At 45.0% G+C, this 17,108-nt stretch overlaps 1 protein-coding gene across 1 annotated transcript in view; it reads right to left on the bottom strand.

Annotated features, from left to right (window-relative positions):
* The window catches only part of kif6 (kinesin family member 6), a gene marked incomplete at both ends in the record, with an annotated part of 51,789 nt that extends 51,172 nt beyond the window's left edge, over positions 1-617 (bottom strand). The window contains one exon of the mRNA XM_079458621.1: positions 614-617. Within this exon, the coding sequence (XP_079314747.1) occupies positions 614-617 (4 nt within the window). The remainder of the gene's footprint in view (positions 1-613) is intronic.
* Between the last annotated feature and the right edge of the window lie 16,491 nt (positions 618-17,108).

Raw genomic sequence — 17,108 nt, 5'->3', positions numbered from 1 at the left:
TGTGGAGCTTTCAGCGTCCACGTTTCACAACGAGCAAGCTTCCGTCAAACCCCCCTTTGTGCAACCCATCAAAATAAAAGTCCTTTATTTAAGAACAAGTTATAACGTTGATTTTAATAATTCGGCCACGGAGTATATTTACTTACTTTAGTAAATTGAAGTACATGTGCTAGTAAAATTATAAAAAATAGTACATATTATTAAAAAAATATTACTTGCTTAGAATACAGTACTTAGATTTATGTAGACCTAAAACCATAGAGGAAGACATAAATACAAACTACCAGCCAAATAACCATAATGATGTAAAGTACATATGTTGAATTACATTATGATGTGCTCCAATGCACATGCTAAGTGCTGTAAGTGGTGTGCTAAGGAACACACACAAGTTTTGTTATCTTGCATTTTCGGTTTGCTCAGAAGCATTTGTAAAATGCAGTTCTAAAGCTCAGCTGTTATAAAGAAACTTAAAATAAATGTTGAACATCTTTTCACATCTTGTCTTTTTACATCAAATTATAGAGCGTAGTATCGATAAGAGTATTGATAAATTCCGGTATCGATAAGCTGTATCGATATCGGTATCGCTTTCGATAAAATCTTAACATACCCATCTCTACAAAGGAGACCTCTATATATATTGCCGCTGCGCTACCTCTGAAGGCTGTCCGAATGTGTTTCTCAGAGCTGCCTTCATGTCTAAATACTGCCTCCAAAGGCATTGACTCACAAGACAGCGAGGCAACAAGTCAGCAGCCTAAGTTTTGCGACGCAGCCTGTCTGTGTGTGTGTGTGCGTGATTTTTTCCCCCAAACCAGTTAATAAAAAACCACGCTTCCGCCGCCATTCCTCGCACATCTAGCAATTTCGTTGGTCAACTCTGTTCCAAAACTGTTATACAGGTCCTTCTAAAAAAATTTGCATATTGTGATAAAGTTCATTATTTTCCATAATGTAATGAAAAAAAATTAAACTTCCATATATTAGATTCATTGCACACCAACTGAAATATTTCAGGTCTTTTATTGTTTTAATACTGATGATTTTGGCATACAGCTCATGAAAACCCAAAATTCCTATCTCAAAAAATTTGCATATCATAAAAAGGTTCTCCATACGAGCTATTAACCTAATCATCTGAATCAACTAATTAACTCTAAACACCTGCAAAAGATTCCTGAGGCTTTTAAAAACTCCCAGCCTGGTTCATTACTCAAAACCGCAATCATGGGTAAGACTGCTGTCCAGAAGGCCATCATTGACACCCTCAAGCAAGAGGGTAAGACACAGAAAGAAATTTCTGAACGAATAGGCTGTTCCCAGAGTGCTGTATCAAGGCACCTCAGTGGGAAGTCTGTGGGAAGGAAAAAGTGTGGCAAAAAAAGCTGCACAACGAGAAGAGGTGACCGGACCCTGAGGAAGATTGTGGAGAAGGACCGATTCCAGACCTTGGGGGACCTCCGGAAGCAGTTGACTGAGTCTGGAGTAGAAACATCCAGAGCCACCGTGCACAGGCGTGTGCAGGAAATGGGCTACAGAGAAGCAGCACTGGACTGTTGCTCCATGGTCCAAAGTACTTTTTTCGGATGAAAGCAAATTTTGCATGTCATTCGGAAATCAAGGTGCCAGAGTCTGGAGGAAGACTGGGGAGAAGGAAATGCCAAAATGCCTGAAGTCCAGTGTCAAGTACCCACAGTCAGTAATGGTCTGGGGTGCCATGTCAGCTGCTGGTGTTGGTCCACTGTGTTTTATCAAGGGCAGGGTCAATGCAGCTAGCTATCAGGAGATTTCGGAGCACTTCATGCTTCCATCTGCTGAAAAGCTTTATGGAGATGAAGATTTCATTTTTCAGCACGACCTGGCACCTGCTAACAGTGCCAAAACCACTGGTAAATGGTTTACTGACCATGGTATTACTGTGCTCAATTGGCCTGCCAACTCTCCTGACCTGAACCCCATGACCTGAAGAGAAAGTTGAGAGATGCAAAACCCAACACTCTGGATGAGCTAAAGGCCGCTATCGAAGCATCCTGGGCCTCCATAATACCTCAGCAGTGCCACAGGCTGATTGCCTCCATGCCACGCCGCATTGAAGCAGTCATTTCTGCAAAAGGATTCACGACCAAGTATTGAGTAGATAACTGGTCGGATGAAATGCTAATTTTTTGAGATAGGAATTTTGGGTTTTCATGAGCTGTATGCCAAAATCATTAGTATTAAAACAATAAAAGACCTGAAATATTTCAGTTGGTGTGCAATGAATCTAAAATATATGAAAGTTTAATTTTTATCATTACATTATGGAAAATAATTAACTTTATCACAATATGCTAATTGTTTGAGAAGGACCTGTATGTTGTATGAATTAAAACATAGAAAAGCTTCAAGTGCTTCGAATATTATCTGCAAATTTAAAATAGACAAGTAATCTGCACCATTTTTTTTTTTTTAAACGTTTTCTTTATTTCCTCTGGCTGTTTTTGATAACTTTTTTTGGAATGTATAATTTTCATTATTGGTTCTGTGTACTGATGTCATTTACATTCAATGTTGTATTTCTTTCATTTGAAAGAGAACCCAGTAGTTTGTGCTCTGCCTCTCGCATGTTAAAACATGTTTTCTCACACTGTATACAATACACCAGCACAATTCATTATCGTTGCTGTTTTGAACCTTAGCCGGGGAAAGTTTGTATTCTGCGGGCTATTGAGTTCTTTCTGCTTTATCATCAATAGCATTAAAAAAGCTACTGACACCCATGCTTATAACATTTCTTTGTGGGGCGAGGGCACTGAACTACAAAAAAAGCGCATGGCTGAGGGAGGGGAGATGAAATGGAGGGGTTTGTTCTATCAACTCCGCATTTGGAAGAGATTTCAAACTAAATGTCCATGTAAGAGTTCGGTAACTAATACAAATATCAAATAATACATAATTTTATTTAACAAGGGTTTAAATTTGTTACATGCATTCAATTAATGCTTTATTCGGTCTGCATTTGGCTCATTCTCCGCCTATATAGCTATATTATCAACCTGAAGAACTCTAGCTTTAATCTTTAATGTGTTGCCTCCTGTCATGTAATAATGAATGTATCACATTGAATTTCATGGTTTCACAGTACATATGGTTAAGTACTGAAGGTGCAAACTCTCCCTTTGTGCCTCCTGGCCGAAAGTTTCACATGTAAATGTTTTTTTAACTGCTGCCCTTCCCCATCTGCAGCACTCAATGTGGTTGACTACCTACTGTGTATGTATAATATATAGCCTATAAAGAAAGGTAAACTTACTTATCAGCAACAGGCTTCGCAATAGCCTCAAAAATTTCTTCTTGATTGATTGTTCGGTCGAAAACCTTTTGGAACCTATAGCAAATAAATATAAAATTGGACCTTAGGACAACAAAAACTTTAATCTGATTTACTGCGGTCACAGACCTGAAGAAAACAATGTAGCCCAATTACTTTAAAACCCCTCTTATGCATTTAAACACAATTAGAGCACCAAGATGCAAAAAAATGTAAAAGATAACAAATTAATTTAACCCTGACACGGGAAATGCATTTAAAAAATGAAAATTCTTCCCTGCATTTATTCATTAAAAAGATAACTGGAATACACATCTACCCTAACAGATGAAATGACTGTTTATAAGCTTATTTGCAAAAAAATTTTTTAACTAAACATAGGTGCTGTAATAAGATACTGCAGCATTTTAATAAAAAAAACTATGCAGACCAATTGATTAGTAAATAAATACGGTTTACTTACACAAACAATTACACCTTAAATTTGTAGGGCAAAGTGTTAAATGTGGATAAGGCAGTGGAATAAGATGGGACATGCAAATAACTTTACTATTGCGTTGAATTACAGAAAAGATAGTTTAGTTTAATTAATGAACATATATTTAATGTAGACATTCAGTAGTCAAATATGAACTATTACGCATAAGAGTAAAATGCACATTTCTTCCCATATTTCTATTTTAAAATATTGACTTGGGTCTGGAGATTATAGCTGTCTAGATGGATCCTTGAATAAAAAATGATTGGAACCCTTGGCTTACTGTACGTTATAATTTAGTTGCGACAGGCTTTCCTTTACGTCACCTAAATATGTAGTTTTCCTTCTTGTTGTTGACAAAGCCATCTGCCAAGTCTCTGGGGACTACAAACTCCAAACTGTCGCACTGCTCCTCGCAGTCCACGGAGTACACCTAAAAAGGGGAACATTTGTTATACATTCTAGACATATTAGTGGACATTTGTATTTCATCAATTCATTATTCATATATTCTGCCAGCATGACATGCGCGCTGTTTTAGCAGCAATGATGTAAAAAAAGCACCTGAATTGACTTTACTCATTAAACACCATGCGACGATTCGCACATATAGTCATGGGATAAATATCATGTTTATAATCTACTTGAAGACATCGCGGTACGATGTCTTGTGTAAAGCGATGCACAGGCTAAAAGCACTCACCGTGGGGGGTTTCTTCGTCGGTTTTACGCGGGCGAAGATTTGAATAGTTTGTTTAACCATTGTGTAAAACAAAATACTATTAAATATAATGATTATGGTACTTTTTATAGTTGCCTATTCGAAGCGAATGCTTGGCGTCGCGTTTATTCAAAGACGACAGGAGTGCTCGACTTCTCGCGGCATGTGATATCACACGACCGCGAGAGAGCCATCCGAGGTCATAGGAAGCAGACGGGTCTCGCATTGCTCTCGCGGTGCTTTGATGTCATTGACGTTCGGTCTGAGCAGCGCTGCGAGTCGCATACACGATCCATTTTCATTTCCTGTGTTTGCAGCGGTTACTAGGCAATCAAATGGACAGGGTGGGTGCTTCTCAGTTCTTGTTTTACACCCTCGTCCCTTTCCTCGCGTCTTATCTTCACCCAGTGGCGTAGCGTCATATTGGGGGCCGGCATCCCAGTTTTTTTTCATGGCCGTCTATACTGTAGAAAATAACTAGATGACTGATCTCAGATCTGGCGTCTCATTTATAAAAGATTGCGTAGAACTCGGTTTTATAAAGCACAATTTTTGTTAATATCAGCGTTCTGGCAAACGTTCATCTTTAGACGAAGAAAATAAATTTCATTGACACAGAAACAGAGGTTCTTGTGAGTGAGGTAGACCAAAGAAAAGTTTTTTTGGCATAACTGTACTACAAAAAAAGGCATTGAATAAATAATAAACAACATTAACAATTTACAATTCTCAAAGGCAGACATATTTGCAAATACAATATGTAAGAATTAGTTTTTACACTAAGTGTACAATCGTGAATAGCAAAAAAAATGAAAAATTTAATAAAAAATAGTAAAAACATTTATAGAAGGTAAGTTCTACAAGGATCAGCGAGGAGTTATAGGGCACTTAGCTCACTGAAAAAACAGACAGTTTTCGTATATTTTACATTTGAAAGTGTATCAAGCAAGGCAGCAAAAAGTTCATTAGAAAAATTAGAAAAGGATGGGGGATTTAAAAAAATCTGCATTTATGAATGAAGTGTTTAGCAACTTCAAGAAGGCTATTAACCAACTGATGTTGTGAATAATCTTTCTTAAGCACACCAAACTTAATTTGTTTGTGTTCAATGGGATTTACACATGCAATTGAACATGACATTTTACTGCACAAGTCCAAAACAACTTTGAGTAATCACAGTAAAGAAATATGTTCAGTGGTTTCAATATCAATTACACAGAATTGACAAGACTTTTCTCCAACATCAAATTTTGATTTGATAAATTCGTATTTTAAAGTGAAGTTCTTCCTTTTCAAAACTAGACGACAGGTATCTGTCGGGTGGCCAAGTGGACGAGCCCAGGAGTCGGGCCCTCCCCTTTTTTGAGGATCTCCACACCGAGGTATCTCGGTCATGGCAAAAACTTCATTCCTCTCTCGCAGAACTATGCCGGGCTACAGATTTGTCCCTCCATGCAACCAAGCAGATGGCTCATGCCGTCGGCCGTTCTATGGCTGCTTTAGTGACCACGGAGAGACACCTGTGGCTGAACCTCACGGGCATCAAGGACCGCGACCGTGCGCTACTCCTAGATGCCCCGACCTCGCCTTCCGGATTGTATGGGGTTGCGGTAAACACCGTTTTTACCAGGTTACGGGAGGCGAAACGCCACGAGGAGGCTTTTGTGAGGTATCTCCCCCATCGTGCCCAAGCGTCTGGAGTGTCGGCCACCCACTCCAGACTAGTTCCCCAGTCCCGACCAGACACACAGTCTCGGGTGGATCTGGTCTACCGGAGGCGTGAAGTCATCAAACAGAGTGTGGTGTATCGCGCCCCCGCTATTAAAAGGGCAGGGAAGTGTCCCACCGTGGCCCTCAAGCCACCTCAGGTGTGTCCCCACGGGGAGGGGTGCTTTATATTCCAAGAGAAATTAGAGGCTCCTCTTTGGCACCCTCACAGGGCCGCTATGCTATCTCAGCCGCTACAGGCGTTTCAGAGATTAGCGGTCTCAAAAATGCTAAATGTTCGGTCATCTCCTGCCACGATTCAGGATGCCGAATGTCTGGCATCCCCCCAACAAGACTAGGTGTCAACATTGATACCTCTAGAATTACAAGCTCTGCTGTAAAAAGGGACCATAAAACGTGTTCCCCTATCAGACAGAGTGTCAGGCTACTACAGCCGATACTTTCTAGTTTCCAAGATGTATGGGGCGTTGCGAACAATTCTAGATATTTGTGGATTGAACCGCTACCTAAAGACACACAAATTCAAAATGTTGACAATCAAGATGATTGTGTCTCAAATTCAGTGTCACGAACGATCTCAAAGACGCATCATCTCACATAGAGATCTTGCCACAACACAGGAAATTTCTGAGGTTCGCTTTCGGGGGCGAAGCTTACCAGTATCGGGTTCTTCCATTCGGCCTATCCTTGTCACCCCGCACATACACAAAGTGCATGGATGTAGCTCTGGTTCCTCTGCGATTCCAGGGCATCCACATTTTGAATTACATAGTCGACTGGCTGATTTTAGCTCAGTCTCGGGAGCTAGCACTTCGACATCAGGATGTCTTCCTAGTTCATCTCGAGACTCTCTGGTTAAGACTCAACGTCAAAAAGATTGTTCTTTCCCCTACACAAAATAAAACGTATTTGGGGATTATACAGGAATCGATCGCAATGCAGGCACAACTGTCACCTGCACGTGTCGAATCCATACAGAGCACCATGAGGAGCATCAGGCTAGGCCAGAAAGTGACATATCATCACTTTCAAAGAGTTCTAGGTCTCATGGCAGTGGCTTCTACAGTAATAACTCTGGGCCTCCTGCATATGAGACCGTTTCAGTGTGGCTCAAAGCCAGGGGGTTTCATCCAAGGGCCAACCCCCGGAGGCATACAAGGGTGACGCGCCAGGGGTTTCGCACCCCTCCTATGTGGTTCAGACCTCGGTTTTTTACTTTAGGTCCCACTCTCAGTCCGTTTTGTCGTCGCAAGATGCTAACGACAGACGCATCCCTGGGTAGCGGTCTTAAATGTACGTCCAGCCCAAGGGATCTGGAGAGGTTATCTTCTCGATTGGCACATCAATTGCCTCAGAATGATGGCTGTATTTCTGGCCCTGAAATAGGTCCTCCGGCAGTTACGAGGCTACCATGGCCTAGTGCGGGGGGACAAGACGTCAGTAGTCTCGTACATAAATCCCCTGCGGTCGCGCCACCTCAACAAATTGGCCCAGCAGATCCTACCCTGGGCAGATTCCTGTCCCTCAGAGCGATTCACATCCCGGGCATATGAATTTGGGAGCAGACTTGCTGTCCAGGCAAGCTGTGAAGAACGGGAATGGAAACTCCACCCGAGATAATCAGACAAATCTGGGAAAGATTTTACGAAGCAGAGGTGGCTCTTTGCTACACATGAGACAGCACAATGTCCCCCTTACTTCTCTCTGAGTCATTCAGCTCCCCCGGTTCTGTCAACCTTGCACTGGTTACCTATAAAGCATCGCATTAACTTTAAAATCTTGCTTTACTGGAATCCCCTGGTTAGGCATGGTTTCCCTCTGAGATTTTATTTCTCCTTTTGGGTTCCTCGTCCACCGTTTGCATACTGTTTTGCACTGTTTGCCTGGCGTCCAGGGCTGCGTCCAGGGCTGCTAGAATTTTATAGTCTTATTTAATAAACACTGCATATAGGAATTTATAGTGTCTCTGATATTCGACCTGTGTTTTGACTTGGATAACCTTTTATGTTTTGCTTATAGTCAATGTTTTCTTGTACAGCTGCTTTGTAACAATGAAAATTAAGTAATAAAGCTGACTTGACTTGCTAGGGAAGGCCTGAGTAATAAGTCCAAGAGGCCATTCATTCCTAGGTGCTTGGCTGTTCTTAAGGAGAAAAGCGCTTCCAGGCTGAATGTTTGGCTGAGTGAACTGCCATTTCTTGCGGGCCTGCAGTGTTGGGAGGAATTGTTTCCTCCAGCAGTCCCAGAAGGTGTTGGACAGCTGCTGAACCTACCCCACTGGGACTTGTAGAGGTCTGCAACTCCAAACTCACCAGCAGGCGCAGGCACACTGTTCGTCTTTTGTGTAAGAAGAGCAGCTGGCGTGAGTATGAACAAGTCATCAGGGTCCATGGTCACTGGAACAGGTGGCCGGGCGTTGATGATCGCTGCGACTTCTGCCATGAAAGTCACCAGCACTTCGTGGGTGTGCTTGTCTTTCAGCTGGAGGAATTGCGTCCAGAATCCTCCTTGCCAGCCCTATCATTCACTCCCATGATCCACCCCAATGGGATGCATGTGGGGGATTACAACTCCAATCTGGTTGTTGCCATTACTGTCTGTCACTTTCAGGTAGCACACAGCACCGATAGCTTTGACTGACGCATCACAGAACACACACAGTTCTCTTCTTACCGCTGCTGATGGTGAGGCTTCTGTGTTGCGCCTTGGGATGGAAAGTTCAGCGAGCTCGGACAGAGTGGCTCTCCATGACGTCCAGGCATCTTCCATGGCAGGAGGTAAGGGCGCGTCCCAGTCACCATTCTCCGTTGTGAGCTCTCGCAGGATAGCCTTGCCTTGAACTGTGACGGTGCAACAAATCCAAGTGGGTCATAGAGGCTATTGATTGTGGACAAGACACCCCGCCGTGTGTAAGGCCTGGTCTCACTGGAGACATTAAAAAGGAAACTGTCTGTCTTGAGATTCCAGTCAAGCCAGAGACTTGGTCAAGGTCTTTGAGGTCACTCGCGTGGTCACTGGATTGAAAGGAGTCCATGACCTCTTTGTTGTTCGCTGCAATCTTGTGAAGTCTCAGATTTGACTTGGAGAGCACATCCTGTGTCCTTTTTAACAGGCTAATAGCATCTAGAACTGTGTGCAGGGACTTCGAGCCCATCATCGACATGCAACACAAAGTGCTGCACATTTGAGACGACGTGGAATTGGTTGCTTTGGACAGACTTGTGTAGGCAAGGCAAGGCAAGTTTATTTATATAGCACATTTCATACACAATGGTAATTCAAAGTGCTTTACATAGAAGAAATTAAAAATACCCATTTGATAAAACAGTGAAGAAATAAGATAAATAAAATAGTTTAGAATAGAAAACTAAATAAAATAGAAAATAAATCGAATAGAAAATAAATAAAAAGCACAAGCACAAAGAGTCGGACGGTCAAAGGCACAGTGCACATTAATTAAATGCAAAGTTAAACTAATGTGTTTTGAGTTTGGATTTGAATGTGACTACTGTGGGAGCACATCTGATCTCTTCTGGAAGCTGGTTCCAACTGTGGCTCGCATAATAGCTAAATGCAGACTCTCCTTGCTTAGAGTGAACCTGTCATGATTCTGCCTGCTCTTGTCTTGATTTTCTGGTCTAGGGGCAGAATCATGACAGACCCACGTGTTTTATGTGGAGAGAAACATATTATTGTCAATCAGGACATAATATGCGTTCTCTCCTGTCTCGTCATTTGGCCCCGCCCCTCTCGTTCCTAGTATAGCTTTCCTCCTGTGTCGCATTACCCACTCCTGCCCATCGTTATCTCCTTTGTTAGTCTCCCTATATAATACCCTCTTGTCCATTGTCTTGTGCTGGTTGATTGTACCTGTGTACGTGTTACCTTGGATGTACCTGTATACCTGTATGCTGTTCATGGTCCCTGTTCATGTTTCCGGTAAAGTTTATGGTCTTGTACACTGTTTGTTTAGTTCTTAGTTGTTTCTTTTTGCCCCCCTTGTGGGAAGTCTTTGTTTTTAGTTTTGGATAGTGTTTTCTCCCCATTGTGGGTGTTTGTTTTGTGTTTTATATTAAAGTCTCTGTTTAACCCCTTCATCATCCGTGTCTGCCTGCACTTGGGTTCTCCCCTCACAATTCACGACAGAATCAACCAGCCATTACTGAACCCAGCAGGCAGCAATGGCCACACGGGCCCGGAAGCCTCGTCTTCTCTGCGGCGTCCAACAAGGGAATACTGACTTGGAAAGTTATTTGGGCAGGTTCCTGGATGTCGCAGAGGAGATGGTCCGTGGTGAGGAGGAGCTGGCGGTGCTTTTTAACGCCGGTCTGAGGGACCCTCTTTCGCCAGCGGAGATGAGATCGCTGAAGCCGTTGGAGTTTGAGGATGTGTGGAGGTGCGCCGTCGCACGCTCTGAGCTCAGGATCTCAGGCCAACTTGGCTATTCATCTCCGCTGGCCGCAGTTCCAGAGGGTCGTGCCCTGCAGATCGGGGTTATGGGCATCACCACACCATCTGCTCCACCACCTACAGCCTCCTCACCCGCAGTCAGTTTTGGTGGCAAGCGTGGCAGACGGGAATCCTGGGGGTCCTCGTCCGAGGCCTCCAATCCCGAGCCGCCCGTGCCCTTCTCGTCATTCCTTCAGCCGCCCACCAGGCGGGTGGCTCGGCTGAGGAAGAAGAGGCAACGGAGGGCGGTCTCGAGTCCGGTGGTCCCAAGTCCGGTGGTCCCGTCAAGTCCGGTGGTCCCGTCAAGTCCGGTGGTCCCGTCAAGTCCGGTGGTCCCGCCAAGTCCGGTGGTCCCGTCAAGTCCGGTGGTCCCGTCGAGTCCGGTGGTCCCGTCGAGTCCGGTGGTCCCGTCGAGTCCGGTGGTCCCGTCGAGTCCGGTGGTCCCGTCGAGTCCGGTGGTCCCGTCGAGTCCGGTGGTCCCGAGTCCGGTGGTCCCGAGTCCGGTGGTCCCGAGTCCGGTGGTCCCGAGTCCGGTGGTCCCGAGTCCGGTGGTCCCGAGTCCGGTGGTCCCGAGTCCGGTGGTCCCGAGTCCGGTGGTCCCAAGTCCGGTGGTCCCGCAGGCGCCCAGTCCTGTTCCTCAGCCGGCCTTCCAGCCGGCCTCAAGTCCTGTTCCTCAGCCGGCCTTCCTGCCGGCCTCAAGCCCTGTTCCTCAGCCGGCCTTCCAGCCGGCCTCAAGCCCTGTTCCTCAGCCGGCCTTCCAGCCGGCCTCAAGCCATGTTCCTCAGCCGGGGACTCCTAGAGCCCCTGGGACTTCGCGCTCTCGAGCGCCGCCCCCCAGGGTGTCCCCTAAGTCCCCTGGGACTCCGCGCTTCCGAGCGCCAGGGACAAAAACTGTTCCCCCTTATCCCAACCCCTTTGGACTTCCCCCCATGGACTCATGTGTTCCCCCCATGAACTTTGTTGTTCCCCCTCCCCCCCTCCCTTGTTTGTTATTTTTAGTATGTCACCCTAACCCTTTTATCATGTATTCTTGTATGCCCCTAATTGTGTTTACCATGTTTTGTTGGATGTTGTCTGTTTCCCAGTCGGTCTTGTCTCGTTAGTCTGCTCCCTTGGTGAACGCCAGGGGGCGTTCATTAAGGGGGGGGTTCTGTCATGATTCTGCCTGCTCTTGTCTTGATTTTCTGGTCTAGGGGCAGAATCATGACAGACCCACGTGTTTTATGTGGAGAGAAACATATTATTGTCAATCAGGACATAATATGCGTTCTCTCCTGTCTCGTCATTTGGCCCCGCCCCTCTCGTTCCTAGTATAGCTTTCCTCCTGTGTCGCATTACCCACTCCTGCCCATCGTTATCTCCTTTGTTAGTCTCCCTATATAATACCCTCTTGTCCATTGTCTTGTGCTGGTTGATTGTACCTGTGTACGTGTTACCTTGGATGTACCTGTATACCTGTATGCTGTTCATGGTCCCTGTTCATGTTTCCGGTAAAGTTTATGGTCTTGTACACTGTTTGTTTAGTTCTTAGTTGTTTCTTTTTGCCCCCCTTGTGGGAAGTCTTTGTTTTTAGTTTTGGATAGTGTTTTCTCCCCATTGTGGGTGTTTGTTTTGTGTTTTATATTAAAGTCTCTGTTTAACCCCTTCATCATCCGTGTCTGCCTGCACTTGGGTTCTCCCCTCACAATTCACGACATGAACCCTTGGTATTTCTAGCTGATGCGATCCTAATGACCTGAGTCCTTTGACCTTTTGGGTCTGTATTCAATGAGCATATCTGCAATGTATTGAGGTCCTAGGCCCTTGAACGATTTATATACCAGTAATAAAGCTTTAAAATCTATCCTATATGTAACTGGTAGCCAGTTTAAAGACCTCAGAACTGGTGTGATATGATCATATTTTCTGGTTCTGCTCAGAATCCTTGCCACAGCGTTCTGTATGAGCTGAATCTGTCTTATGGTCTTTTTGGGGAGGCCAGTAAGGAGTCCATTACAATAATCCACCCTGCTGGTGATGAAAGCATGCACAAGTTTCTCTAAGTCTTGACTGGAAACAAAGCATCTAATTCTTGCAATATTTTTCAAATGATAATATGCTGATTTAGTTATTGCTTTGACATGACTACTGAAGCTAAGGTCTGACTCTAGAGACACACTGAGATTCCTGACTTGATTTTTTGTTGTTTGACCTTTAGAGTGAAGGTACGCGTTCACCTTGAGAACCTCATCTTTATTTCCTTTTTATTTCTTTGTTTAACTGAAGAAAGTTTTGACACATCCAACTATTTATTTCATCAATGCATTTGAGCAGGGAGTAAATGGGGATGTAATCATTAGGCGATAGGGCTAAGTATATCTGTGTGTCGTCTGCATGGTTGTGGTAAGCAATTTGGTTATTTCTCATTATTTGGCTCATTGGGAGCATGTACAGGTTGAATAGGAGAGGCGCAAGAATTGAGCCTTGGGGGAGTCCGCATGTCATGGATGTCCACTCAGACTTATGGTCACCTATACTCACATAATAATCTCTCGCTTCTAGGTATGACCTGAACCATTTTAGGACTATCCCAGAAAGCCCCACCCAGTTTTCCAGCTTGTCTATATAGTATGTTGTGATCGACCGTGTCAAATGCAGCACTGAGGTCGAGTAGGACCAGCACTGATAATTTGCCTGAATCAGTACTTAAGCGAATGTCGTTTACTATCTTAATGAGCACTGTCTCTGTGCTGTGATGCGGGCGGAACCCAGATTGAAAATTGTCAAAGTATCCGTTTGAGCTTAAGAATTTGTTCAGCTGGTTGAAGACAACTTTTTCAATGATCTTACCTATGAAGGGAAGATTTGAGATCGGTCTATAGTTGTTTAATATGGTCTTATCCAAATTGCTCTTTTTCAGGAGGGGTTTGACAACAGCAGTTTTCAGGGAGTTTGGGAAACTTCCAGAGAGAAGCGAGGCATTTACCACATCTAGGAGATCTGCTTCTAAACAGTAGACCATGGATATGCAAGTAAATATGGATTACCTCAGGGATCTGTTCTAGGACCCATGCTGTTCTCCATGTACATGCTGCCCCTCGGAAACATTATTAAAAAAAATGGAATTAGCTTCCATTGCTATGCAGATGATACTCAGCTATACATCTCATCAAGACCAGATGATTCCTCCCAGCTATCCAAATTGGCAGAGTGCATTGAAGATATAAAACATTGGATGATCTAAATTCAAAGGCAGTTATTATAACTGAAATGATCACGGACAATAGTTTTGATATACTCTGTCCTACCGAGACCTGGCTTAAACCAAATGATTACTTAGGTCTAAATGGGTGTACCCCACCAAGCTACTGTTATATGCATGAGCCACATCCGGTTGGTCGGGGTGGGGGTGTCGCTACAATACTTAGAAACTTTCTTACTGTAACTCAGAAAACAAAGCATAAGTTTAAATCATTTGAAGTGCTTGCGTTGAATATAATTAATCCTAACAAAAGTAAAAAAACAAGTAAAAAAAGTAAAAAACCATTGCTTTCTTTTACATTGGCTTCTATGGTACAATAGCACCACTTGCGCCCTTAAAAAAGAAACACGTAAACTAGAGCGCAAATGGAAAAAAATCCCAATTAGTGGTATTTCAAATTTCGTGGAAAGAGAGTGCAAACTGTTAAAGAAAGACACCAAAAGCTGCAGGCTGAGCACCCCCGTAACCTGATAGAAACAAACATCAACAATCCAAAGGTTTTTATTTAGCACAGTTACTAAATTAACAAATAAACAGACATCATTTGACCTGGTGTCACGGATGGAACAGGAGTCAGACAGGTGATATGTGAAATGTAACTTTATTTGCAGAAACACGGATTCAGTGAGAGAAATGGTGAGTTTAAGAATAGTAAATAACCAGACTGGAACTGAACTGAACTGAACTGAACTGAACTGAACTGAACTGAACTGAACTGAACTGAACTGAACACAATGTGTCTTGTTTGCAGATGGCAGATGAAGGCTTTTTTTGGATGAAGACTGCCGTGTTCTCAGATAAGCAGCGAGAGTGAGTCTGTGAGTCTTGTATTGACGAGACCAGACATTGAGTAAATGACTGAGTGCTGAATATAAAGGTGGTGGACTAATGAGGTGCAGGTGATGGTGATTAGTATTCATTGGCAGGTGAACGAGTGGGAGGGGTGAGTGATGATGTGGGTGATGATGGTGTAATCCTGACAAATTATTCCACTGCACCTTGGTAGCAATGAATTCATGAAATTCTTTACAGAGAAAATCAAAAACATACGAGACAAAATAGTAAAAACTCAACCTCCAAGTCTGTCCTATGAATTAGTACCAACCATCGCCCCAAAAGAAAGGCTCCAGACCATAACATACTTAAATCTAGATTAAAGACACATCTTTTCAGCCAAGCATTTACTTAAATGCAAAGAATGCTAAATAAACGACCTGAAGACTGCATTTATTAGATATTATTTACTACTGTAATGGAAATGTTCTAGTCTTTCTTCATGACGTGTTGGTCTTTATGTTTTTGAAGTGTTTATCTTTGTTTTAAGGGGCATCACTTCTCGTAAACCAGCTCGGGATTCTTGCTGGAGGGCAAAGGGAGGGGGTGTCACGTTTTAATACTACATAAACTCTGTGTGCAGGAGAGAGGAGGGCCTTTTTTCTGCACCATGCTCATTGCTTATGATGCAGATTAAACAACAATAAAATACTTTGCAAAGTACCTCATGCCTCTCTGTGCATTGAGTTTGTCTGGGCTGACTCAACTAGTTTAAGGAATAAGAAAATTCCACAACAATTTGGCGACGAGGAATGGGATCGAGAGAGTGGCTCTCTGAGACCGGTGTTAAACAGCACCGCCAGCTCCTCCTCCCCGAAGACGCCCTGTCCTGCGATGTCCAGGAACCTCTCCACATAATCATCCACAGTCTCACTTCCCTGGCGAAGGCTGCAGAGGCGGCGGGCCAAGCTAGACCGGCCAGTGTCCATGCTGCTGCTGGGTTCAGTCTTGGCTCGTTGGTTCTGTCACGGGACAGGTAGAGAGAAGAACCCAAGCGCAGGCAGCAATAAGGGGTGCCGCCACAGGTCGTTCGTGGTCCACGACCTCATCGAACTCCTTTGACTCATCTCCGCTGGTTGCGATACCAGAGAGTGGTCCTCTGCAGATCAGGAATGTGGGCATCGCCACGCACCACTCCCCAACCTCTGAAGCCTCTCCACAACCGCCCAGTCTCACTGGCAAGCGAGGGAGACGGGAATCCTGGGGGTCCTCGTTTGAGACCTCCAATCCCGAGCCGCTCATCCCATTCTCTTCATTCCTGCAGCCGGCCTCCAGGCGGGGGGCTCGGCTGAAGAAGAGGCAACGGAGGGCGGCTCGGAGGGCGGCTCGAAGGGTGGTCCCGTCGAGCCCGGTGGTCCCGTCAATCCCGGTGGTCCCGTCAAGTCCGGTGGTCCCGGTGGTCCCGTCAAGTCCGGGGGTCCCGTCAAGTCCGGTGGTCCCGGTGGTCCCGTCAAGTCCGGTGGTCCCGTCAAGTCCGGTGGTCCCGTCAAGTCCGGTGGTCCCGGTGGTCCCGTCAAGTCCGGTGGTCCCGGTGGTCCCGTCAAGTCCGGTGGTCCCGGTGGCCTTTCAGCCGGCGTCTCAGCCTCAGCCGGCCTTCCTGCCGGCCTTCCAGTCGGTGTCACAGCCGGCCTTCCAACCGGCCTTCCAGTCGGTGTCTCAGCCGGCCTTCCATCCGGCCTTCCACCCGGCCTTCCAGCCGGTGTCTCAGCCGGCCTTCCAACCGGCCTTCCAGCCGGCGTCTCAGCCCCAGCCGGCCTTCCAGCCGGCGTCTCAGCCCCAGCCGGCCTTCCAGCCGGCCTTCCAGCCGGCGTCTCAGCCTCAGCCGGCCTTCCAGCCGGCCTTTCAGCCGGTGTCACAGCAGGGGACTCCTAGAGCCTCTATGACTCCCCCTAAGACTGTTCCACCCCATCCATTCCCTTTTGGACTGCCCCCTAGTCACTCTTTGCCTCCACCCCCCCTCCCTTGTTTGTTATTTTTATTGTCTCACCCGAACCCTTTTGTTATTATTTCTTGTATGCCCCTAGTCATGTTTACAATGTTTTGTTGGTTTATGTCTGTTACCCAGTCTGTCTTGTCTTGTTAGTTGCTCCCTTGGTGAACACCAGGAGTCGTTCATTAAGGGGGGGGATTCTGTCATGATTCTGCCTTCTCTTGTCTTGATTTTCTGGTCTAGGGGCAGAGTCATGACAGATCCACGTGTTTTATGTGGAGAGAAACATATTATTGTCAATCAGAACATAATATGCGTTCTCTCCTGTCTCGTCATTTGGCCCCGCCCCTCTCGTTTCTAGTATAGCTTTCCTCCTGTGTCTTATTACCCATACCTGCCCATCGTTATCTCCTT

This window comes from Barbatula barbatula (assembly GCF_947034865.1).
Source record: "Barbatula barbatula genome assembly, chromosome: 6".
NCBI classification, from domain to species: domain Eukaryota; kingdom Metazoa; phylum Chordata; class Actinopteri; order Cypriniformes; family Nemacheilidae; genus Barbatula; species Barbatula barbatula.
Note: the sequence above shows the minus strand (reverse complement) of the source record. Positions and strands in the feature narration are given on the sequence as shown.